Source organism: Spermophilus citellus (assembly GCF_964194105.1).
Source record: "Spermophilus citellus genome assembly, chromosome: 10".
NCBI lineage: Eukaryota > Metazoa > Chordata > Mammalia > Rodentia > Sciuridae > Spermophilus > Spermophilus citellus.
This window is the reverse complement of record NC_138197.1, coordinates 9464711-9490580: the sequence shown is the minus strand read 5'-3', so window position 1 is coordinate 9490580 and position 25870 is coordinate 9464711. Positions and strand designations below refer to the sequence as shown.

The 25870-nt window shown below is 36.6% G+C and overlaps 1 protein-coding gene across 1 annotated transcript; it reads right to left on the bottom strand.

The window, feature by feature from the left end:
• Positions 1-4322: 4322 nt before the first annotated feature.
• LOC308657996 (transport and Golgi organization protein 1 homolog) lies at positions 4323-24363 on the bottom strand. The gene is made up of 22 exons (XM_081310359.1): positions 24236-24363; positions 22996-23127; positions 20701-20722; positions 19688-19776; positions 19370-19447; positions 19174-19284; positions 17881-17952; positions 17597-17701; positions 16842-16964; positions 16638-16743; positions 15559-15614; positions 15380-15470; positions 15070-15208; positions 10775-10876; positions 9867-9927; positions 9715-9750; positions 9571-9638; positions 9351-9451; positions 9032-9169; positions 7980-8056; positions 6185-6347; positions 4323-5170 (listed from the first exon to the last, which is right to left on the bottom strand). The coding sequence occupies exons 1-22, from the start codon at positions 24344-24346 to the stop codon at positions 4878-4880; spliced, it is 2274 nt and encodes a 757-aa protein (XP_081166485.1). The 5' UTR covers positions 24347-24363; the 3' UTR covers positions 4323-4877.
• Between the last annotated feature and the right edge of the window lie 1507 nt (positions 24364-25870).

The window sequence follows — 25870 nt, the reverse complement described above, 5'->3', positions numbered from 1 at the left end:
GATGGTCCGTCCCTGTTCTGATAAGACAGCTGTCCCCAGGAGGACTACACCATCCAACTTGTAAGGCACAGGCATTGGGACCAGGTGGGGCATCCCTGGAGGTTTGGAGCAGGCGTCCCAGGAGGCCCTGGGTGGTTAGCCAGGGAGGACTGCATGGTGGCCTATGTGGACAGTTGCAGGAGACAAGGTCAAGGTGAGGGGCGGTGGGGTGGGCAGTCAGTGAGGACCTGGGATCTTGCTTGGACTGGTAAAGGGAAAGCTCTAGAGGCTTCTGAGCATAGAACGGTGTGAGCTGTCCTGTGACAAGAGGACAGGTGGCTTGAAGAAGGGCCAAGGATGCAGGTACAGAGAGGCAGGTCCCTGGTAAAACTGGAATTCTGTGGAGACCTTGAGCCACGCTGGGTTCTGAAGTGCCTTTGGAAACACCCACATATGACCGACTGAGGTGGAGTAGGGTTGGTGCCTTCAGAGGCCAGAGGTTGGAAAACTGGCCATCAGTTTAATGTCTACTCCTTTTCCAATCCCCAGCAGCGTTCATGGCAGCGGCGGTTGCTCTCTCCTTATTTTAAACCAGGCTGTGTGTTCTCCAGTCACTGGCTCCTGAGGTCAGGGCTAGCATCCTCGTCTGACTATGGTTTCCAGACATGCTGTTCTTGTGAAGGAACAAATGCTCTTGGAGGAGCCTGCCTCAGAAGCCTCGACCTGGAGAAGCTGTGGGCTGGGAGTGACGTCACCGCGGTGCCCACTGCTTCCCAGTCATGGCCACCTTCCCAGCGGCTACCTCTCTTCCCTCGTTGGAGTTACGCCCCTTTCTTATCTTTAGAAAAATTAACCAAAGGGCTCTCTATCCTTGGTGGCACTAAAACATTGTTAGACCTTAGTCTCTTTTAGCAGAAAAGAGAGCACGGGAGCAGGGAAGTAAAGAGGGATGGCATGAAGATCCTTCCCTAATTGGTAAAGAGGTCAGAAAGTGGACTATACATTAACCCTGGCAGTTTAACAAGGGGCACCTACCTGGATCTCAGGCGAGACAGAGGTCAGAGGCCAGAGAAGATGCTGGGACACATGGCCAAGCTTTAAGAGCACTGTGAGCTGGATCTTTGGATCTGCCTCAAAGTGGCTGACCCCCAGGAAGGGGTTTTGGGATGAATGAAAAAGGAACATTGAAAAAGACCTGGGATAGCACCATGTCGTATTAAGTGTAGTGGTGTTATTGGGGGGGGGGGGGAAGAGACTAAGAGGATCTTGGCCATCTGAAGGGCTAAGCATTCAAGAGGTTCAGGAGTCACCTCCACAGTCCCTGCCTCTGGAGCGCCATCAGAGGGTTTGTGGGTTGCACAGAGCTCCTTTCTTCCTAGCCACAGCATCTCTTGCTGGCAGGTTGCTCATTGCACTGCGCAGGAGCTCAGTCAAGCCTTTTGGGGATGTGATGGGCCAACAGAGGGACAGGCTTTGCTTCATTGCCACCCACTGCCTCCGGGGCCCGGGCACTCCTAAGTCACTCCCGTCAGCTTATGAGTTGTCTTTCCCCTAGGTTGATGCCTATGATCCTGGGGATCCCTATTCCAGGCTCCTGCTGCCCTAGGTCACCTGCTGGAACTAGCAGTCCAGGCCATCATAGAGATGGTCTTCCCTCTTATGAGTACCAGCTGACCATCCGGAAGCACTTACTGGCTGACACACGCACCATCTGTGCCAGGATCTGGGACTGTGGTTTATGCCCAACGTGGTCAACACATGAGCATTTCAAGGTAGTGTAGCACTGTAGGCACTGATAAGCCTCTAGTGCCCTTCAATGTGCATTGACTGACCGTGCTCAACTCATTGTCAGTGATGTGAGCGCAGGAAAGTCAAACTTGGCAGCCACTGCTGAAGTCATTGCTTGGTAGCTATTGTGTCTGGGCTGTGATGAGAGCTTGCTAACTTGGAACTCGAGGCTGGCTGATTTGTCGGCTTTGCCCAGGCCTTGGGCTAGGGCTACATCTCAGTGCTTACCTAGCATGTATGCGGCCCAGGGTTCAATCCCCAGCACCATAGAAACCAAAACGAACAAACAGCCCAAGCCTTACACCTACCTGGTGAGGATCTGTGGTACCCAACTCTCTCATCTGCCTCAGGTGACCTGTGGGCTCATCCCCTTATCTGCCTAGGTGAGAAATTTCGGCCAGACTCCTCCACATAGTCTGTGACCATTCTTCACCCTTCCAGGCCAATCATATCCCTCTGTAATTAATCATTTTGCTTTATAGTTCTTTTTCTATATTATGTAACCTCATTTTCTTCATCTGAAATGGGAATATAGTCATCCCCTCTTACCTACCATTTCAGTCTCCACGGTTTCAGTTGCCAAGGGTTTACTGTGATGTGAAGTTGTAGATGGACACAGTACCTTTATATTTATATGTGGTGCTGGGGATCAAACCCAGTGCCTCACAGGCAACCCCAGCCCCTCAAAGTGATAATTTATATGAAGAAACATTTAGCATCGTTCACATAAGAATACTTTTTTTAACCTCTATTTATTTATGTGGTGCTGAGGATTAAACCCAGGGCCTTGCCTGTGCTAGGCAAGTACTCTACCACTGAGCCACAACCCCAGCTGCCACCAAAGAATGGGGTTATATGAAAAAAAAGAGGATGCTTTGTATGAATGTCTTTCATCAGCATTAAACAAACTTAAATTGAACATTGTCATCAGCTTAGCTTTAATTCAGACCTGAATGACCACCCCCCCCCCAAAAAAAGGTGATTTTATCTTGAAGCAATTAACACAAAACAATCTGTATCTCACAAATTAGTTGTTTAAATTTACTTTCTAGTGTGGGAGGGGATGAGTCACTGGACAATAATTACAACTATAGCAGTAATACTTTCAGGTTGAAACACTACTGCTTCACAAATGAAATGATTTTAGTAACTAAACTCAAACACAATTAGCTGGAGAGGACTTCTAAAACTTGAGATACAAAAGTATAATTGAATCAAGGGACAGTATTCTCTACACAACCTATATATGGGCAGCTACCTTGGGCTTTGCTACAGAAGTGGTACAATCAGATGGATGTAAGGAGAGGCAACTATGGGTGGGTTCAGAACTGCTCAGATAAACTACATAGAACGCATTATAGCTTACTAATAGAATAGATACAAAAAAGGCTTTAGAGGGAAAACTACTGTTGCTTTGAATAAAAAAATAAATCTTCCTTTCCTTGAAAATCTATCTTCCTAGCTAACATCACCTTTATTTAAATGCTATTTTAAAATTAGAGGTTATAGTAACTTCAGCATTGCCTTATGTCCTGTAGAGGTTGAAAGATACATTCAAAATTGGTATTTGTGACTTAAATTTTATTTTACATGGTTAAAAATGGCATAAGCTATTATATGGTTTTCCTCTTACACACAGCTGCTGCTTCTGATATTAAATGGAGGTTATGTAGATTGAATTCTTCCTAAAGGACTCAAATTCTTTTTGATTCTGAGTTATCTTCAGTAGTTTAGAGATTTTATTTCACAGAGATTTTGTTTCACACTTTGCCCCTATTTTCAGAATACTTAGGGGACATAAAAAGAACAATGATATGTTATGTTCTAGGTTTCAACAATCCTATTACTTTCTAGAACTTAAAAGAATGGAAGAATATGGTCTAGCAGTAAACAAAAGTACCAGGCTTTTATAATTTTACTTAAGTCTTAAACCTCTTAAAATGTACTGTTAAAATTGCGGTAATTAAAATTACAGCTCTGGAGAGCTAGTTCTTAGAAACATTGTTTTAAAGACAGTAGTTACAGATTCAGGACTTGCTTTAATTGATTTTTAAATAAAATATATTTGAGTATCTATCAAAAAAAGAATTTAATTCAGCCCATAGTTGCTGATTAAAGACATTATAAGCCTTAGAGTTTCATTCATTCTTTCTCAGAGGATTATACTTTTCTAATTTTTTTATCATATTCCTTGAAAATCAGTGGCAAGGTATGGGAAAGAGAAGAGTGTGTGTGTACATTTTTAAAAAGAAATTTCCTTATTTTTTATAGACACAACATACCACCTTATATTTTACTGTTATAATGCAATAATGGCAAAAGCAGTAGAACTTCAGGTCAAACAACTCTTGCTACTAATGTAAACTCATTCTCAGAAAACCATTCTCACATGGACAGTGGTTAGAAAAAAGTACATGAATGTGCTACAAAAATAGAGCCACAAGACTTCTCACAAGTAAAAGAAATCCTCTGTAGAAGTCCGCAGTTGACCAAGGTCCAGCCTCCTTAACAGTGAGCAACAGGGAATATGCTGTCAAGTCACCCATCTTCAGTTCTGAGAGTGAGTTGACATGCTTCCCCAATGGCACAAAGTCTCATGACGATCCAATGAATCAACAGACACTTGGGAAATATTAATAAACAATTTTTTATGAACTATTACAACAAAGAACTTCAGCAAGAAGGAAAATGAAGTTTATGATCTTTGAGTAAACATTTTTAGCGTAACAGTCTCTGTGACCAGATATTGGAAGAGAAAAATCAAGCTTATAAAACACCATTTCTCTGTATCAACTGGAATACACTAAAAATAGGATAATGGAAATACATGTTCTTAAAGCATTTCCACAGGAAATGTCCATAATTATGACATTCTAAATCATTTAGCAATTGTATGTGCTACATTAACTAAAACAAAGGTATTCCTTATTGCACATTTTAAAGTTGGAAGGATTCTTCTAGCTTAAGTGGGGGATATTTAGGGGGAAAATATTTTTGGCTCAAAATGTATACTGCGCCAAGGCAGCTTCATTCTAGAAACATAAACCATTTAAAATAAACTTTTTTATTTTGAAGCCAATAATCTTTTACCACAATGAATAGGTTGGGCCCTATTTTAAGGCCTGTGAACAGCCCTCATTATTCTGAGAGTCAGGTGTAGGTGGAGGTTCATCTTTAAAGCCTGAAGGCATTAAGTCTTTTGCAGCAGGTGGTGGCCCATAGTCTTGGGGACCATGAGTTGGAGGTGGTAATGTGACACCAGGAATGAAGTACTCTCTTGGGCCAAATGAGCCTAAAGGTCTAAATGGTGCGGGTCCTGGAAAAAAATCACGTGGGTCAAAAGGCAAATCCTGTGGAACACCTGGTGCATATTCTCTGAAGCCTATTGGACGCATACCAGGACCTGGAAAATAAAAAGGAAGTTATGTAAACACCCAGAAATTTCTGAACTAGGGTGATTTCAAGTATGTTAATATAGTCTTTAATTTCTCCCAAGCCTAGAACATCAACTGGTGAACATCCTGACTTGCCAGATGAGGCAAACTGAGATGGAACAAGTTTAGGTTATAGCCTTTGGCCAACCAGCCATGAAGCAACATATTAAGGATTTAAACATGGCTCTACCTAGCTCCAGGCTTGTCTTTTTTCTTTCCCTACTATGTAACTGCAGAATTATTTCTATCTCACAAGAGCTCCATTTATATTTGGAAGTACTATATTACCATGACAAGATGATAGATTATGAAATAAGAACTTTACTACATCAAAGAAATTTTGATAAAAGGAAATCCCACTATTTATTACCGTATCCATTAAAAATTCATGAAGTATTTCAGCATGGACTTTACACATGCCATCAGAATCAAGGTGCATGCCCTCCTGGAAAAGGCCTTCCACAGCCACCTAATTAAATCAGCAACATTTATTAGGTCACTGTTAAATCCTCCTCTTTAACACTTCCCTCTGATGTTTCTCAAGGTAAGGAGGGTTTGACTTTTCCTTTTCTACATTCTATAACCTACTGCTTATGCTTCCATTATGGGTGATTACAAACTTTATGTTATTGGATTTTCATATTTGTGACAAAATTTTAAGTTATGGCATGTGTCTCATCCACCTTTCCATCTATTGCAGTGCACATCAACAGATTTTCAACAAACATCTGCAGAAGTAATATTTCTGGATTTTCTGTATATAGCCCCTTATCCTTGTCTATGAGAGATAGCTATTGCCTATCTCAGTATAAGATTATGTAGTGTCCCATATATCCCAGAAAACTGGAGGAAAAGTTAAAATGTACTCAGCTTTATCCTTTCATTGTTAAGACCTGAGATAGCAACCAACTGTTTTAGCAAGCAATAGAAATGAAAGATGAATGTGATTTATAAGTCAATCACTACTGTTCAGATCATCATACCAAATGGTGGAGGAATTGGCCGAGGCCCAAAAGGCCCACCGAGCTGAAGTGGCGGTCCATACCGAATGGGAGGTGGTGGAGGTCGTCCCATCAGGGGTCCCATAGGGAGGCCCATGAAGGGTACCCCTGAGAAAGGAGGGGGCCCTTTCATAGCCATATTAGCCTGCGATTTAAGATTTGAAAGCAGTTGAAAGTTTTAAAATTCCTACGTATGAAGACAAAGTACCAACACCGATAAAAGCTAAAACCCAAAACAGGCACCTGTCCAGAGAACACCATCAGTGCAACAAAACTCTACCCACCCCTCCTGTGTATTCCCACTGACAGCTTACAGAAGTTAGAAGGATGCCACAAGAGGGAGCAGTTTGTTACTGATTTAATCTGCACAGGAAAGGGAAAGGCAAGAGGACTGGCAGAGGTTATTAACAGAGGTGATTTCTGACCAGTATGTCATGCTGTATTATTCACTACAATCTATTTCAAAGGGAGTCCCCCCCTCCCCATCACTTCCCTTTCATCACAATAGCTCATTACCTTCCATATTAAGAATGAACAGAATAAAATGAAAAATCCATTCTCTACCCATGTAATAATAGCTACTATTCAGCGTATCTTCAATAAGTCTTTCATATATTATTCAACCTCTGAGATCTTTAAGTAGACTGTCTTGTTTTAAATAAGAGGGAACAAAAGCAAATGGAATATCATAATTTGTTGAAGGCCACACTGCATATTAAAGGAACTCAATCCCAAGTTTGCCTCCAAGCCATGCTTTTCCCACCTCTACTCCTCTCTAACAACGGGTCTTTGCTCTCTTTTAAATCTTCTACTACAAAGGGGTTTGGGGTCTTATCTAAGCTGCCCTTAGATTTCTCCAGAGATGTATATTCCTGGAATATATATACACTGGAACTTGATAAGTATTTTCCAACACAGTGCTATACACACAAATTAGGAAGACAAGGCTTTAATATTTACTTTCATTTACTGTACACCATTTGAGATATTGATTTATCATTTCCTATGAGTAATGGGTTTCAAACTAAACAATTAAAAATTTATTTTATTATAGAGCTGCAGAAGACCTACCAGATATAATGGCAACACAGTTACAAGAGAATACACTTATATGAACAAATGAGACCATTGCTTGGGACTGGCTCAAGAGGTCATTTCAGATGATCATTGTTTCACTGAAATAGTATTTCACTTTCAGAAAATCTGATACCAATCTAATTCTAATCACTCAAAATAGGGTTTGCACAAATGGAGGAATTCTTAAATAGCATTCTTCCAAACAAAAATAAAAATGATGAATTATATAACTTATAATGAATTTACTTTGCCTTAGAGCATTCAACACGAAACACCATATAAAGTTAGAGTGATAACTTTTCACATTCTGTAGTTCATTATAGTTGTACACACTTAAGCAACAGTCCCAAGTTAAGGAGAAAAGTAAGCTCAATATTGCATGCAGTTTAAAGCAAACAAGATCAGTGTCATGCTCTGAACATCCTTCCCAGAAATGCACAGAATAAAACCCAATTCAGTTCTCAACCTCTAAGTACTTACTCCAACTGGATGCTCAGTCAAAGAAGTAATGGTGGAAACTGAGGGGGTCTCAGGTTCTAAACTGAGGGGGTCTCAGGTTCTTGGGGAACAGTTTGCTTTTTAAAAAACAAATGGGATAGTACAAATAGAACACAAAGAAGGATAAAGCAAAGAGCAAGTACTGTAGGAAAGCTACATGTTCCTGCATGACCACATGATTCACAGTAACTACAGAACTTACCTTGCCCTCATTCTTCACCTTAGCTGGAGAAGAACTTCTGGAACTGCTGTTCATGTGAGCTGGACCACATCCTGGGTCTGTTAGAGATCAAAGAATGGATTCAGACTTATTCTAACATGAAAAGAATAAAAATCCTCCATCCACAATTACAGATTCTTTGAAATTACTTGGTCCCTTTACCAGAGGCAACGGGTTTCCCAGATGCCTCAGAAGACCAGTACGAGGTAAAGGTCCATCCATTGACCCTTGGGAAAGAAAGATCAGAGCCCTTGTATGTATTTTTCAGAAGAAATAAACCACTGGTGGACAGGTCAGGGTTCAACAATAACTAGAAAGCAACATTAAAAATGGGTTGCCCAGGGGTTGTGGTTGTAGCTCAGTTGTAGGGTGTTTGCCTAGCATGTGTGAGGCACTGGGTTTGATTCTCAGCACCACATTTAAAAAATAAAGATATCATGTCCATCTACAATTAAAAATATGTTTTTTAAAAAATGGGTTGCCCAATACGTAAATCACAATTTATGAAGAGACTTAAGTAAAATAAAGAACTGCCTTGGGTTGATAGAACAGCAGATTAATACGTACTGGTCCTAAACTTTAAGCTATAGACTTGAAGTATGTATAGGCTGGCTTTTCTTTAGTCTGTATAACCTGACTTCCAATCTTACCAAGACTACAGTCCTGTTTAGAATTGGAAATAAGACTCAGTATTTCATGTTGGAAATATGTATGCTACATAAAGTTTAAGACTACTTTTATAATATTTGGGAAAGGAACACCATAGAGATTTAATTTAAAGATAAAGGTTTACACTTCACAGTGTAAAATTTAAAAGAAAAAAAAACAATACAGGGACCTCCAGGAAAAAAAAAAAATGTTTTCTATTCTAGAACAGATTTTACAGAAAACATTCACTAAGATAAAGTACGAAATTATCTTCTATATATTGTTCAGGCCCAAATTCTATGTTTTCATTAGAATATTCAAAAGGGGAAAAAAAAAACAAACAAACCTTGAAGCAGTTTACTATAAAGCAACATGTGAATGCTCACCAAATCCGTTTCTAGGCGTATCCTTTCGATTAAGAGTAGCAGAAGGAGGTCTCCCAGCTGGCTCTGTTGTCAGTGGAGGGGAACATTCTCCACCACTCACGGGGGATGGACCAAAAGAGCCATTATGGCTCAGTGGACCTAAAGACAACAATGCCATGTTACTACTTTAAGGCAGCCTTCTCCCTGACACCAACCCTCACCTCCCGCTTTAGCAAATCATTCAGATTATTTCATAACCATTACACACAGAAATAAAAAGTAATTTACATACATTCTGCACCAAGAAATAAAATAGCTCCTTTTACAAAGTGTCCCTTACCTCTCCAAGGAGGATTTTGTAAATTTGGTCTTCCCGGCATAGGTTTTACAATCACGGGTTCATATTGCCGCAGTGCCATCTTTTGGGCCATTTCCAATAGTCTTGAATATTGAGAAAGAATGGGCTGAATTATGAAACAGCAATCTATTCCTTCATAGATAATATCTAGCATAACCTTAAAACACTATAAAACATATAGTAAGATACCAAAATCACATACTTCTGTCTCAAATTAGCAGCTTCCCTTTTCTCTTCAGCTACAGCTCTTTCTGCAGACTGAGCTTTGAGCTATTAAAGAGAAAATATTCAAATTCAGTTGCGGTAGGCTATGTACAAAATAAAGAAAAGGGGGAAAAAATCTTACCCAGTTATCATGAGCTTTCTTCTCATTTATAGCAATCTGAAAAGGACAACACATTAAAAAAATATGTTTTTAGGGACTCATTATAATACCCTATAATTGTCTGTATTAGATATCAAAGAATTCTGCAACTACAGGACAGTATTAATTACTACCTGGTTTTTAAATGAGCGCTCGGTTTTCTGTAATTCTTCTTCCATCTCTTCAATTCTCCGCCTAAGAATTACAACAATTGAATAACATTTGAAACATTCTGACCATTTTCCCTTTATTCCATCAGCTATACTTTTAAAGACTTTATCATACATAAGAAAAACATTTCTATAGTTATATGAATCCAGTGTGATCAAAACTAATACTACAGGCCAGGTGCAATGCCACATGCCAGTAATCCCAATGATTGGGAAGCTGAGGCAGGAGGATCACAAGTTCGAGGTCAGTCTCAGCAATTAAGTGGGAACCTATGCAACTGAGACCCTGTCTCAAAGTAAAAAAAAGGTCTAAGGATGTAGCTTAGTAGTAAAGCACCAAAAATAAATAAATAAATAAAATAAAAACCTAATACTAATAACTTCTTTATCATTTAATTGCTAGAGATTCTGAATGATAAATTACAATTTCCTTAACTCTTTATCAGTGTGTTCTCAAGTAATTCTGCTAGAAATATCTTCCTCCTTAAAACTTTTTTTCTTTTTTTCAAATTATATCCATAGAAGATTTCCAAGGTCTATCAAATGCCACACTTTTGTGGGTCTTGATACATCACACAGCAAACTGATTTCTTAAAGAATTACTACAACATACAAAACCCTCAGAACTGTTTGCATTGACCAAGTTCCCTATGGTCTTGCCCATTGGGTATAAGTAAATTTTTGTTAACATTTTTCATTTGTAAAGTTGAAATTTATTTTTTCTCCCGTGTGAATTGAATGTATTCATATCCTCTCGTTATTTATACTTCCATGCTATTTTCTTCTATCTACATAATGTAAAAAAAGATTAAAAAAGAAAGCTAACACTAGTTCATTAGACATTGACACCCTCCTTTAGAAACTGAACTCACTTGTAATTTTTAACTTCCTGTACAGCGGAAACCACCTTTTCATCTGCAGCTGACAGCCACTGCTCTTTTTCTAGTCTCTCATATTCTTCTTGGCTTACTTTCCTAAAATAAAGCCAGTTATCAAATCAAAAGTTTCTCTCTGTGAATATCACTTCCCACAATTCTATAAAATGCTTAAGCACATAAAATAGGAATTCAAACCTGCAATTTTGTAAATCAAACTCTGGCAAATCACTTACATTTTCTAACTTCTCCTCTTTATTCTCTACTTACCAGTAAATAAAATAAATGTGAAAACAACATGTGCCCCAAGGGCAAGTACCCTGTGTGTAAGATAATAAAAACTCACTTTACTTCAATGTGGAAGATCAGGACTGATCTACCTAACATCATTAAACATATTAGGATAAAGCAGGGGATAATTCTTTTCTCGTTTCTGCCATGGGTAGGACACTAAGTTTATCTTTGCCATGGAGGAACTCTTTTCTCAATCCAAGACTGGTACCATAATAAAGATATAGTCAGTCAAAGAAAAAATCTTCTAGAATATGTCTTTTAGCTATGCAATTAACCACAGAACATTTTTCACACTTTAGATATCTATTTCAAAAGAATTGCAATTAAGCAAAAAGACAAATCTGAGTTTTGATAATGTCTATCAACCAGAAAAAGAAGCCAAACTGACCCACGATCAGAGTATTATCTACTGACAAGTTTTAACTCTGATCATGAAACTCAAGATGTTCATCTACTGAGACAAAGGTAGCCACATTTAATGATTTAAAAAATACTATTTTCTGCTATCCTTGTACTACTTTAGCCATAGTTCCAATTCAAAAGATAATTAACTTGAAACTTAATTTTCCATAAATCAGAAGAATTATAGTAAAAAAGGATTATTGATACCAAATAGAAAAAGGGGATTATATATTCTTATATAGCTTCTCATTTAATTCTTCAGCAAGTATTTTATGAGTGGCTATAATATACTAGTTACCTTGTAAGATGCTAAAGAATAAAAGAGCTCACTGTTTCAGGTATAAATGACGCCTAAAGGAATATAATAATTTTCCCCACTGGCTTAAGAAGGAATATGGAGAAAACTGAATCTTGAAGGACAGAGAGAATTTTGTTTCCAATTATCAAAGAGTCTGAGAGCACTAAGAACAATTAAAACATCTTTATAAGAATATAAAATTGTGTTTGAAAGGATCCAAGCTAAAAAGGCAGTGAAGATATATGTATGTGGCCAAGATCCATTAGAAAAAGGAATCTCAGAATTACAAGTAATGCTGGCACTTTAAGGTACTTTTCTCCTAGGTTTACCCACATATTGAAGATAACACAAAGATATAATGAGTCTGAACTAAGCCTTCATCAAATTCCTGGGCTTAGAGGAAAAAAGAAGTGTTTGGGGCTACAAATAAAGGGACCCTTAATAAAAGCCCTAGCCTTTGAGTTTAGATTAGAAAGTACTGCACACTTAAGTGATGAACAGGCAAAAAATCCAAAAGGAACAATACTGAAACATTGAAAAGACAAGTCATTTTTGAATTATCTTAATTGCTAAGTTTAAAGTGACAATCTTACTCAAGTAACCTCAACACTTTTCTATAAGAAGATAACTTCATCTTAGTCCTCAAATTTCATCTATAATTATCACAACAATGTTAGCCAATCAAAACTGACCAGGCACTCCGTAAGACAAAATTCTGTGAGAAAAAATCCCACAGAAAAGGAAACCACCTAATGGGGTTATCCGCACATGTTTTAAAATCACTGTGCTTTATATAGTAAAAAAAGTAAAGTCAAGATTATGAATTTCAGGGCTGGGAATATAGTTTAGTTGGTAGAGTGCTGCCTTGCATGCACAAGGCTCTGAGTTCAAACCCCAGCACCACAAAAGAGGAAAAAAAAAGATTATGAATTTTGTCAAAGGATTAGAAACTATAAAACCAAGAAATAGTTGGGTGTGGTGACCTACCTACAGTCGAAGATACTCAGGAGGCAGAGGCAGAATGATGAGATTAAAGATGGCTTGGAAAGCAGTAAGACACTAGTCCCTTATGAGAAAGAGCAAGGAGTCTGGGGAGGTGGCTCAATAGTAGAGCACATGGCTCAAGGTCCTGGGTTTGAGCTGTAGTACTGAAATAGGACTGGGGTTGTGGCTCAGTGGTGAAGCACGTGCGGGGCACTGGGATCAGTCCTCAACACCACATAAAATAAATAAAATATTGTGTCAGGCTGGGGATGTGGCTCAAGCGGTAGCGCACTCGCCTGGCATGCGTGCAGCCCGGGTTCAATCCTCAGCACCACATACAAAGATGTTGTGTCCGCCAAAAACTAAAAAATAAATATTAAGATTCTCTCTTTCTCTCTTAAAAAAATCCTATAAAAAATAAAATAAAATATTATGTCCATCTACAACTAAAATAATATTTTAAACCCTGAACTTTTTAAAATCCTAAACTCAATGAATGATTTTAGTAGCAGATTTGGGAAGTAAAATAAATCCTAGCACTTTTAAGACAGGTCAGAAGAAAATATCCAGAAGAAATAAATCCAGAATGTAGGAGGCAGGGGAAATCAAATTCTAATACGCATTATTATAATCAGAAGAGAGAATGAGGTAAAATCAACATTTAGAAAAAGACTCGAAAATTCAAGAAATGTTTAATGGTCCCAAGCAACATAACTGCAAGAGGAAAATGTGGGTGGGGTGGGGAAAACTACACCTAGGCACTTCCCAATACAACTGTTAAAAAAACAGAGAAATGACTACAGGAACTAGGGGAGGGATAAGACCAAACAACAATGATAATGGACTCCTTAAAGAAAAAATTTAAAACAGATGGTAATTAATTGGATATTTTTAAATTGCTAAAACTAAGTAACAGTCAAAATTCAGTAGCCAAAAGAAAGATCCTTCAAAAATGGAAACTGGTTTTAACTCTAATCATGAAGTTCATGTCAACCTAATACAGATTATAAAGGTAGCAATATTTAGTGGATAAAATACTATTCTCTGTTTATCCTTGTACTACCTTTGATACACTAATCAAATCTATCATTAAAGGACAATGTTCAAATAGAATGAAAATAATTTCAAATAAGAAACCAACAGTGTAGAATGCAGAACTACAGAAACTTTAAACATGTGTATAAATTGAATGAATGTCTTGTGGAGTTCACAGTATATGAAGTACTAACATACAATGCCACAACAGTTATCTGATTCAGGAGCTACTTAAAGCCCATAAAAAAAAATAATAAACCTATTAATCTATGTCAGGTTTTTATTAAATCCAGAATATATACCATGGCCTTTAAATTATGAGAAGATGAATAAAATTATAATTATATAATTATAATTCCATTATAATTTATGATTACATCAAGCTTATAGAGGGGATGAGGAAAATGATTAAAATATTTAAACTATTAAAAAGATACAAGGAAGAAAAAAAGAACAGGTCATCAAATAAAAATAGTTAGGTCTGTAAGAAGGTCTGTCTTTGCTTTAACAAGATTATATATATATATATATATATATATATATATATATATGCGCCGAAGAGTAAAATCAGGTGCAAACAAATAAAATATGACACAAAAAACCTATTTTTAGAGAATTCAAATATTTTTGTGGATTAAAAACTTCAAATGAACTTTCAAAAAATAACTAGCTCCACACTGAGAAGATTAATATATAAATATATACTACAAACAAGTACTTCTGTAATCATAACTCCTAAGGTCCTTGCCACAGTTCAATTTTTAGTGTGAACATCTGAGATATTCAAGTCCAAAACTTGTACCATCAATAAGTAAATATTATTCCTTTTTGAAGTTTTTATTCTACTAAAACATGTCATTCCAAATCACTCAGTATTTTTAAAGGTCCAGAGTTAGAGATACAAGTTCAAAACATTAGAATTACATAACTGATCACAATGAAAGGTAATTAAAATAAATAGTGGGATCATAGAAAGGGTCTAGATCTTTGAGAGGTATCTCCACATCAGTGACTGTTAATACCAGTTTACCACTTCCTGCCTTCATATGAATTTGACAATTGATTACGATGTCCTCACAGCCTTAGTTTATTGTTCCAACTACCTCAGGACTCTTAAGACTGACGATGGAAAGAAAAATGCAACTTATAGGAAACAAAACACAAAGGAAAAAAGACAAATCTCTACTTATTACAACTAGAAGAAATTGTAAATAATCTTAAGATAAAATTATCTGTTAGTTCACACAGTGATAACAATAACAAACAATGAAAATCTTACTTTTGTAATGCCATCTCATTTTGCTGGTAGAGTTCATTTAAAATCTCCACTTTCTGCCTAAGAGTTTTGCATTCATCTTCCAGTCCAACTTTAGAAGACCGTAGTGAATTGCAGTCACTTTCTAATTTCTTTTTTTGGTCTGTAAAGGATAAAACAGCTTATCTCTATATGTGTACAAGGACTTAAGAACTTGTTTGAGGGAGTAGTGCCAAGAAAAGTAAGAAGCATGAAAGCAAGAAGCCATTCTTTATCTTTCCAATAAAATTTTAAGTCTTTCCAACATGGCAATTTCTTCTCAAGAAGAACCCACCTTCTAGATTATATTTTGTGGACATCGAGGCTGTTAGCTTAAGTTGTACAAGTTTTAGGTCCTCTTCAACTACTGATATTGTAGTTTGTGTCTAAAAATTGCAGAAAAGAGAGGTATTCTTAAAAGTGTGGCACAGGAAGAATTCACAGGCACTATGGGACTCTTACAAAGAACTATACCTGAGAGACATCCATCATCTGCTTAATTTGATCTTTGATCTTCTCGTTCTGATCACCTAAAAAACAAAAAAGACTTTAGCTTTTTCTTTCCTTACTTTTAACTCTATATTCTCCTAACTTCCCCAAACTAAAGAATGATTGTGTTCAAACACCAGAAGAAAAAAAAAATCAATTAAATAATTAAACTGATTAGACTAATGACTTTTAAGAGAATTGCAAGCTTAGATTTAAAAAAGAAAAAAAGAGAGAGGTGAATTTCAGACTGGGGTTGTGGCTCAGTGGTAGAGTGCTCACCTAGCATGTGTGAGGCACTGAGTTTGATCCTCAGCATAAAAATAAATAAAAGTACTGTGTCTGTCTTAAAAAAAAAGGTGAATTTCTAGTATGCACAACTAAAATGTTATCTATGCTATTCTTGTAAGATAAAAGCTTTTCTTCTCTCTCAGATCTATCTTCACCTGGGCAAGTAAGTGTCTTGTTTAGAAAGATTCAATCCTCTATTTTCTCCCTGAATCTACTACCAGGTGTGGTTTGAAATACTTGCTATGTAAGCAATATCCAACTTGGGAGAAAACATCTGGAAATATTTTCCTCATCAGTAAACATTGTTACACTCCCTCTCTAGCTTTCTGATAGTCTCTAGCCTCTGTTCTCACAGCCTTAGTTTATGGTTCCAACTACCTCCGGACTCTTAAGACTGACTGTGGACCTTAAAACCACAGAGCCATAGAGATGATGAGTATCAAAATCAAGTATCATCTGCATAAGTTAAGAAATAAATTTCTCTTACTGTACAATGTTCAATACTTAGAGGTATAGGATGTGACTATTGTAGCTGCAGTGTACTTACTAGTTTTCAATGGGATAGAAAAAGTCAGTGTTCTTCACATGCCTATTGCTACATTATACCCCAGCAACCCACCTCTGCCAATGCAACAGACATATCTATAGATCCAGTGATATGTGTCTACAACCCTGAAGCTTAAGAAGAAATTCAGCCAGCTGAAAAGTAGCATCTGTATACTTAATTAAAGACAGGAAAGCAAAAAAGGATTCAACCTCCCTGAGACTGATCTTACCTGCTACCTCTCCATTGGTTAATTCATCTGACTCATCTCTACTTTGATCCTCAGATTCAGATTCACATTGTAACCGATTCAACTGTGTGATGCAATTAGTCAAAGGCTAGAAAAGAAGCAAAAGGTTGGAAGACTCTCGATTTTAATTCAGAAGATTTCAGGAGAATTCATGAGATGAAACATGTATTTGGAGTATAAACTTACATTAATAGTATCATCTTTGTGACTAAGAGCTACTTGTAAATCTTTCTGGGACTTCTCAAATGATTTCATTTGTTCACTGAGCTCAGCGTGTGATGTACTCCAGTCTTTGACTTCCTGCTGCAACTGAAAAGTCAAAACACATGAATTCCTATGGGTTAGGGAGGGGTTTCTGCACTGGATATATCAGGACTACAAGACTTAGACAAAGAAATAGAGAGCCATACTCCTCAGTGGCCTGCCTCAATCGAGGGGGTTGAGACCTTGGTTAAGGAAGAGGGCATAGTGGCCCCAACTCTCACAGCTGCAGTAAGAACATCAGAGCTATCAGGAAGTTGACCCTGTTTATTGCATTCCCCAGAAAATTGCTGCCAATTCAAATAATTTACCTCCAGCAGGAATGGCTGGGCACATATGACTGTCTCCTAAATTTAGATTCCTTATCATGTAATCTTCCCTTGGCCGGCGAATCAGTAACTACTCAAAAGAGGATCATAAAATACTTAATTTTCTGGTTTAAAAAGTTTCTTTGAGGCTATGCAAGTTAATAACTGATTGACATTTGATAAGAAAAGCAATAATCCAAAAATCCAAAACAGATGGAGACCATATATATGCACTCAATTTGGGGAGCATTGCATATCTAGAAAAGGTCCTACATGAATATTCCTTACCTCAGAAACAGATCCAAGAAAGATACAAGATAATGATATTCACTTCTCTAGTTTACATTATGTATGACATCAAATTTTCTTTACCTGTTCATTCTTCTTCTTAAGAATGGTATTTTCTTTCTGAAGCTGACAGCATTCCAACTTCACCTTCTTTTCACGAAGCTTAGCTTCATTAAGGACAATTTGAAGCTAATGCAAAACACTACAGTTAGTGAATTAATTCCAAAGAAAAAACAAAGTTATACTTTCCCAAACCAGACATCATATAGTTCTCATTTTTTGCACATTTTAGCACACCTCAAATTTTTGGTCTGCAACAAAAATAAGATGTAGTATTAATATCCGTTAGCAAGAGTTGGCAGCTTTACCTCTGAAAGTTCAGAAGTATTCACTGAAATGACATATTTAAGCTTCTCTATAGATTTCTTATTTTCCATTATCTGCCAGGTGAAAACAGAACACAAAATATGCATTATGATTTCAGTAGAAATACTGATATATATATATATATGTGTGTGTGTACACACACACACACATATATATACTAAAAAAGATAAACACAACAAAATTTTTGTCAAGCCATCCCATTACATTTCAGGTAAATGCAGGGGATCCAGCTTTGGACTAAGCAAAAAATCAAGAACTGAAAGAGATGAGGGAAATGAAGTCATAAATATTTCATGGCATCCACAACCTTACTGTTTATGAGATAACCAGAAAAAAAGGTCAAAGTATAGAAAATCATAATGCAATAAGTAAATAAAATGTTTTAAAGCATAGAAAATTAACTAATTAATTACTGTTTCAAGTAAACCAGTTCAAATTAGTAATTTTTGTTCTAGTGATAGAGAAAAAAATTTCCCAAGATCATTTTTAAAATTTTCTTATCTGAAGTAAAAAATGATAAAATTTAAGGAAGAATAGACTAATCTCACATACAGAAGAATTCCAAAAAATTTATAAAGATACTCGCTCCTTAAGGAAGTGGACATAACTCTGCAATCTTTGTTTGCAATGCCTGGGATTGAATCCTGGGCCTCATGCATGCTAGGCAAGTGCTCTACCATGAGCTGCATCCTGAGCTTGTAACTCTTCATACTTTAACTGTGGGCTGTGCATGGTAACTTCCAAAGAATACAATATGAAAAGGATTGGAAAGAATTTTTACAGTGGAGAAATCTTATAAATACTACCTCAGCTAGGTGATCAAGCTTACTTGGGGGTAGGATATTTCAGAACACACACTCTACTATCTTTTGCAACTTTTATGTAATTACAGAAACTTATAGAAATTGAAAATTAAATATGTAAGTAAATTTTTTTAAGTACAGAAAATTGATTAATTCATTACTCTTTCAATTAAAAAGTAAACAAATACTGTTCAACTGGACAATAGTTTTTTAGTTGTTCTGCATGTTTCCAAGGGCAGAGCAAAGCAATATGAAAATTATCTAAGGTTGAAAATAAAAATATTTCCTAGGCCCATAAAAATAATTTGTTGTATCAATACTTAAAAGTTCCACAAAATGGGCAGAAGTGGGTTCAACTTCCTTGACTCCTAATCTTACTTTAGTTAACAGCTGGACTAAGTTCAACTTAACCAATTTTACAAAATATTTCAAAAGCCAAATTGCAGTAACACTTAGCAGCAAAACTCTTACCAAGTCCTGATTCTTAGCTTTCTGTTCTCTCTCAGATTCTAACATAACATGAAGATTTTTAGCTTTCTCATCCAGAAGTTCTTTAACTTTTTCAAGAAGCTTCATTTTATCCTGGAAAAAAAAAGGTGTCAAGATTACTCACTCATTACATTTACTTTTGAGTTTAGAATGTAATTTCCCCCAAAGAGATTTTTACCTTATATTTATTTGCTTCATCAGAAAGAATCATATTTTGTTTCATGATCTCTTGGACCTGTTTCTTTGATTCCTTTATCTATGTAAATAAAGCATTCAGAATTAAGATACACAAATTATAGTGCTACTATACAAGTTACTTCCAGACAAGTGACCCTTTCTAGAAGAAAGCAGTACTTAATACATATGACTGCTTAGAATTTGGATGATTTGTAGGAAATAATGAAACTAAAATTTTAAAATACGATTTTTAAATTAAAACAGGTAGAAATGATTCAAGCTAGAACCAAGGGAGAAAGAAACAAAAAAATAATTATACCTTCTGTTCATAATTTGACAATTTCTGCATTAGTTCTTCATTTTCTTTCATGAAATTGTTCACCTTTTTGGAAATTTGCTGTTCATTGACTAAAAGGGGGAAATACACAAGATTATTACAATCACTAAATGAAATTCAATTACTCAATCTACTAAAAGCAAAGACATGTTATATGGTACTATGAGGAAATACTTCTTAGCATAACTATTATGCTTTTAAAAAGCAATCTGTGCTTATTAGCAATAAGAGTATAAAAATTATTAAAATTTAAGAAAAATATAAGAACAATGATATTTTGCTGGGCGCAGTGGTGCACACCTGTAATCCCAGTGGCTCAGGAGGCTGAGCTAGAAGGATCCCAAGTTCAAAGCCAGCCTCAGCAAGAGCGAGACACTAAGCAACTAAGTGAGACTTGGTCTCTAAATATAGGGGGTTGGGGATGTGGCTCAGTAGAGTGCCCCAGAGTTCAATCCCAGGTACCCCTCCCATCCAAAATGATATTTCAATTTAAGCTTATTTCACAGATGGGAAATACAGTAAAGTGTTGTAGCTTGATATTCCTCCCTTCTCAAAATACTTTCTTTTCAGAAAATGGAATCATTTAATTCTTTGCAAAGAAAAACAGAAATGAAAGCATACTGATTCACATTACTGTTCTTTAAATTATCTACTCAATTACTTAATGCATGATTAAATCATTAGCATAGAAATACTCTTCAAATGTAATACATCTGCATTACATCAATATTCAAAAGTTAATCTGCCCCAAATTAAAACTTATCATCATCTCCCTATCCACAATTTGTTCCTCCTCTTTATCTCCTATCTCAGAGCTGGAACCATCATCATCCACTCTATTATCCATGCTAGCAACCTAGGAATAGTAAAATTTTCAGGAGGTAAAAAAGATAATAGACATTAAAAGTCACTGTATCTACTTCTAACATACATAAAACACACATCAAACACCAATACAAAGGGTTATTACAAGTTTAAGAAACCTAAAAATTTACCTTGATATACTCTATCTTTTACCTAGAAGAGAGAAAAAAGATTAAATTTGATGTCAAACATCTGCTCAATAGAAACAGCATTCCTAAAACAACAGTCAGAATCATAACCAAGTGAGAATTTAATAACATTCTGGTTCAGGATAATAATTTATAGGATTAAAAATAAGTAAAGGTTAACAAGCCTTTTAAATTTAATTGGTAGTGATATTTCATAAATAGCCTCTGACATAAAAACACTAAGATATGTACCTTATTTCACAGTAAAGATGTGTGTGTGTATGTGTGTGTGTGTACTCAAAATAATTTACTTGACAATTCTAAATAACCAGGATAAAGTCTAGAAACAATGACTATTCAAAAGGAATCTGAGGAAACAATATTAAAGGCATAATCTTTGTACTAAGATATGCCACTTTCACTCACCAGAAAACATCTTAGAACTCCAATTTAAATTTGGCTATTGGCTGAATTTAGAAACTAAGAGGCTACATCATCTTATTTCTGCAAACCACTAAATATATAGCAAGAAATCTGAAAGGGAAGACTGCTAGAAGAAAATGTACAAGCAACAAGAGAAATGACAATTAACATATTCTGGAAAGGACAAAAACAATCATTTCCAAAAGACAGCAATAAACTGCCTGATTATAAAACCTAAGCAGAAATTTTTTTAAAACATCACTAAATTTCTTTGTAACTTAGCATATTACTTTCAAATGTTATAAATGGTGATGGGATACTCAGATGTGTCCATGGATCATCCATGGGATCTTTGTAATAGGAAATTGCATTCAGAAAACTCCAACACAGAAAGAAATGAATATTTCTTTAATGTCATAGCCTTGCTAACCTTTTACTCAAAATGACAACAGAGGAAAATGGGAAGTAGCATAAAAGCAGTCATCTAAGGTAGGAACTAAAGTTCCAAAGTCAAATGCTGAAACTGAGGAGCAACAAGCTAGGAACCAGATCCCACATAACCTAGTGAAAAGAGAAACAGGTACCGGGGTTCTTGAAATGAAAGAAACAAGAGAGAGAAATATAAAACGTTTTCCTGTTTTTCCCTTCTCTTTATCCTTCTATTTCCTTTTTCCTTTTAGCTGAGAAAAAGTTCAATGAGATTAGAAAATTCCTCACAGGAATCCAGGCAAACGATTCTTCTATTTAAGAAGGGAATACTTTTTAAGAGATTTTACACTCAATTGTACAAGGAGAGGAAACTTATCTTAACAATGATATGTCTGAAATAATTAAGAAATCAGAAAAAGAACACTCAGATTTGAAAAGATTTGTATCCAATGCTTTTGGCCTCTTTAACTGTTAGGCTTTTCATATGCAAAGTCCATTTACCTAAAATAATTTTCTTCCAATTATGTTAAATAACTATGAAACAGAATGACCTACAGTACAAACATAAGTATGTATAAGCGCATGCATATATATATATATATATATATATATATATATATATATATTTATATATATATATATATATACACACACACACACACACACACACTTATACATATATGTACACACATACACAGAGATAGACTAATTCTGCTCAGGAAAAAAAAATCTTAATGAACAAAACATTTAATGGATTTTTGGACAACACATAATCTATACTTCCAAATAAAAAGGTATTTTCTGAACATATGATCAAATCATAAAATCTGGGAAAAATTTATATAAAAGACTGGAAAAATTATCTCATCTCCTTTTTCTCATTTTACTGTATTTCTTTGCAGCATTTCCCCGTTTATATTAACATACAGTTCATCAACATTTAAATCTTAGTTTCTGTTTTTTTTTTCCCACTTCACATTTAATTGTGAGCATTTTCTGTACCTCAAAGCTTTGAAATAAATAAATCTGCCTACTATTCCATTAATCGAACATACAATAACCCCTAAATGAATTATGTTGTGCTAAGTCTTCAATCTAATACACTGTTCCATTGAAAAACATTACCAAAATCTTCAAAGCATAGTTATTTCTTTAAGATAGATTACTAGACATATATGCTACATAAAAGGATATTTATCTAACCTATCCCACCTTTTATCCCACTTTTAAGACTTCTGATACATATGAAACTACTGGTCAGGATGGCTGTAAGAATTACCAGTTCTACCAAATGCATCCACACTAAATTATTTTATAAGGTTAGTTTGACTTAAACCACTAATTTGTGTTTTAGCAACTGAAAAAGAAAAAAAGGGGGGGGGCAGTGACTATATAAAATAATCCTTGTGCTTATGTGCTAAGGTATAAGTAAGTTAATTTACTCACAACAAGAGCAGTTCTCCAAAAGAAAATGACAAAGGATACAATCCCAAAGAAAACAGTGAAAACTACAGGCTTCCATGGTAGTCCATAAAAATCAGTTCCAGGTTGATTATCATCAGGCAATGTAGTAAACAGCTGAAACAGACAAATTAGAAGAAATGGGAAACCTTAAATTTATAACAAAACAGTCACAAAGAATCATGGCAATTCTAAACCAACCTCCTCATCAGAAATCCACCTCAATATTTTCCAATAGCTTCTTCAAGAGAGAGGATACTGGCAGTCTCATATTTTTTGTTTGCTTGCAGTGTTTTCAAGTATAATGAATCTAAATACTTTTTAAAAAAATATTTATTTATGTATCTTTAGGTTTAGGGTGGACACATTGTTTTGTTTTTATATGGTGCTGAGTATCGAACCCAGTGCCTCATGTATGCTAGGCAAGCGCTCTACCACTGAACCACAACCCCAGCCCGAATCTAAATACTTTAAATTGAGCATACATTTCCAGTTTGTAACAGGCCCTATATCATCATCACATTGTCTAACACCTGGCTAGAATCCCTCTGGATCATTCTTTTCCCTTAGATAACCTGGTTTTTATAATTTAAAAATTTCATTTAAGACAAATACTTAAATATATGAAAGAACTAATTAATTTTATGGCAACAAATAAAAACAATGATGATATATGTATAAGATTTTAAATCTTACTTCCATTCCACTCTTATATAAACAGATAAGTGACATGTAATTTCAGACAACTCTTGAAAACTGGCTTAGATAAACTTCTCTGAATTTAACATCCTTCTATAAAATTCAAAGCCTAATTTTAAATGGTTGCTCAAAGGCAGTGCAGTAAACACCTGCCTACTCTTCCCTGTTTTCACCGCCCTCTACACATAATAGGAGATAACTGTCATTTGGGCCCAATTCCCCAGCAGTCTCCGTAGGGAAAAGACCTGTAGTAACGTTAGCTGTTTGGATTGTTGGCTGCATTTCGGAACATACCATGAGGTTGTCACCTCTATTCCGTCAAAAAAAAAAAAAAAAAAAAGTGCAAGTGGGGAAAGCTTAAGTACACTCTCACCGGCCTCACTTAACAATACAGTCACGTCCTGCCTGCCTTGGGCCTGACACACTCCATTTCTCCGTCGCCGCGACAGTCAGTGCACCCACTCTGCCAGAACTCAGCCACCCACCTGCCAGAGCTGGGGTCCCTCCCTGGAAATAGGACCGTCACCTCCAGTAGCTTGGCTATGAGGGCTGCGTAGAGCACCAACAGGGGTCCCAGGAGCTCCGGGTCCCCCGGGGAAGCAGTGACAGAAGGCACAGTGGCAGGTACTGAGTCCATGGTGTAGGGACAGCTGAGCGGAAGCAACGCTTCCCTGCAGAACAGCACAGGACCCTCTCTTTCGCCATTTCCTACTTCGGTAGGACCCAGCGCAGGGGGCGGGTACTGGGAGTGAACTTTTCCTTCCTCCACCGCAGTGCTTTCCGCCCAAGGCACGTAAAATGCATCATCAGAAGAAGCCCCTGGGCGGACTGCAGTGAGCAGAGGGAGGATGCCGAGGGGCGGGGCCGGGAGCGGAAAGAACCAACTGCGGAGCCCGGCGGGGGACAGCGGGAGGAGCGGAAGAGTCCAAATGAAAGGACTCCAGAAGGAAAGAGGCTCACCTGTCCCCTGAACTGGGAGAGGACCGGCGATTTAGAAGGCCCTGGAGGAAGCCAGGGAACTAGCAGAAGGGGATTATAGGCAGAGACTAGGAAAAAGGAGAAAGTCAGGCCTCCCAGCCCTTCCCAGAGCAAAACCCTTTTGTCAATGTGTTGAGACACCAGGTACCTGCCCCAAAAGTGCAGACAGAAGAGGAGAAGCTTCTCCTGCTCCCTTCTAAAGGACTATTGCTCGGACTGGGCTTTCCTTCCCTGCTCACTCCAGTCTTGTTACTTTCTCCAATTGTGGATGACACTCTTTTTAAAAAGCCTTACCCTAAGGAATCATGTCATTATCACCCCACGCCGGTGGCTTCATTTCTGGATGCCACATTTTAAGGTTGCATGACTTGTGGAAAAGAACAGAATCATGAATAGCCCCCGAAAAGCACGTGCTAAAAATTAAAGAAACTGGGGACGTTTAACTTGGGGAGGGAATGAAGATATGTGGATCTTTAAACATCTGTCGTCAAGTTGAATATAGTCAATTCAAAAGAACAAGAATAAGCAGGAAAGCACTGAAAAAGAAGAGCAATGAAGGGTACAAGGAGGGCAGACTATAAGTAGCGTTTGCAAATACCACATGGAAAATTGTAAAATTGGATTTTTCTCTACTTATTCAAAAGATAAACTACAAATGGATAAGAAACATGAATGTAAAAATAGAAAATAAACAAGTACTAGAAAATATTGGGTGAAATTTTCTATGTATTATGAGTGGGCAAAACCTGCCTCATTGAAAAAAATCTTTCCTGGCTGTATCTAAACCCGCTACACACACACACACACACACACACACACACACGCAGTTTGACAATGACAACCTGAGAAAAAAAAAATTGCAACATATTATTGTCCAAAGAATCATGTTCCTTAAATATAAAGAACATTATAAATAAAATGTCCAGCAAACCTATACAAAAATGGGCTGAAGAAATAAACAGATCTCAGGAAAAGAAATGCAAATAGCTATAACATATGGAAACATGCTCTGCTTAGCTCATAATGAACAAATTTGGAAAAGGGAAAGAAACCAGAGATATATGGAGAAAGGAAACACATTTATCTCTTCTTAATCTGTGTCAATTAAGACCATAGATTATATAAAGCTCCATAATTACACAATGGGTGGTATCCCATTTCTTGTGATATGAAAAAAAAATGC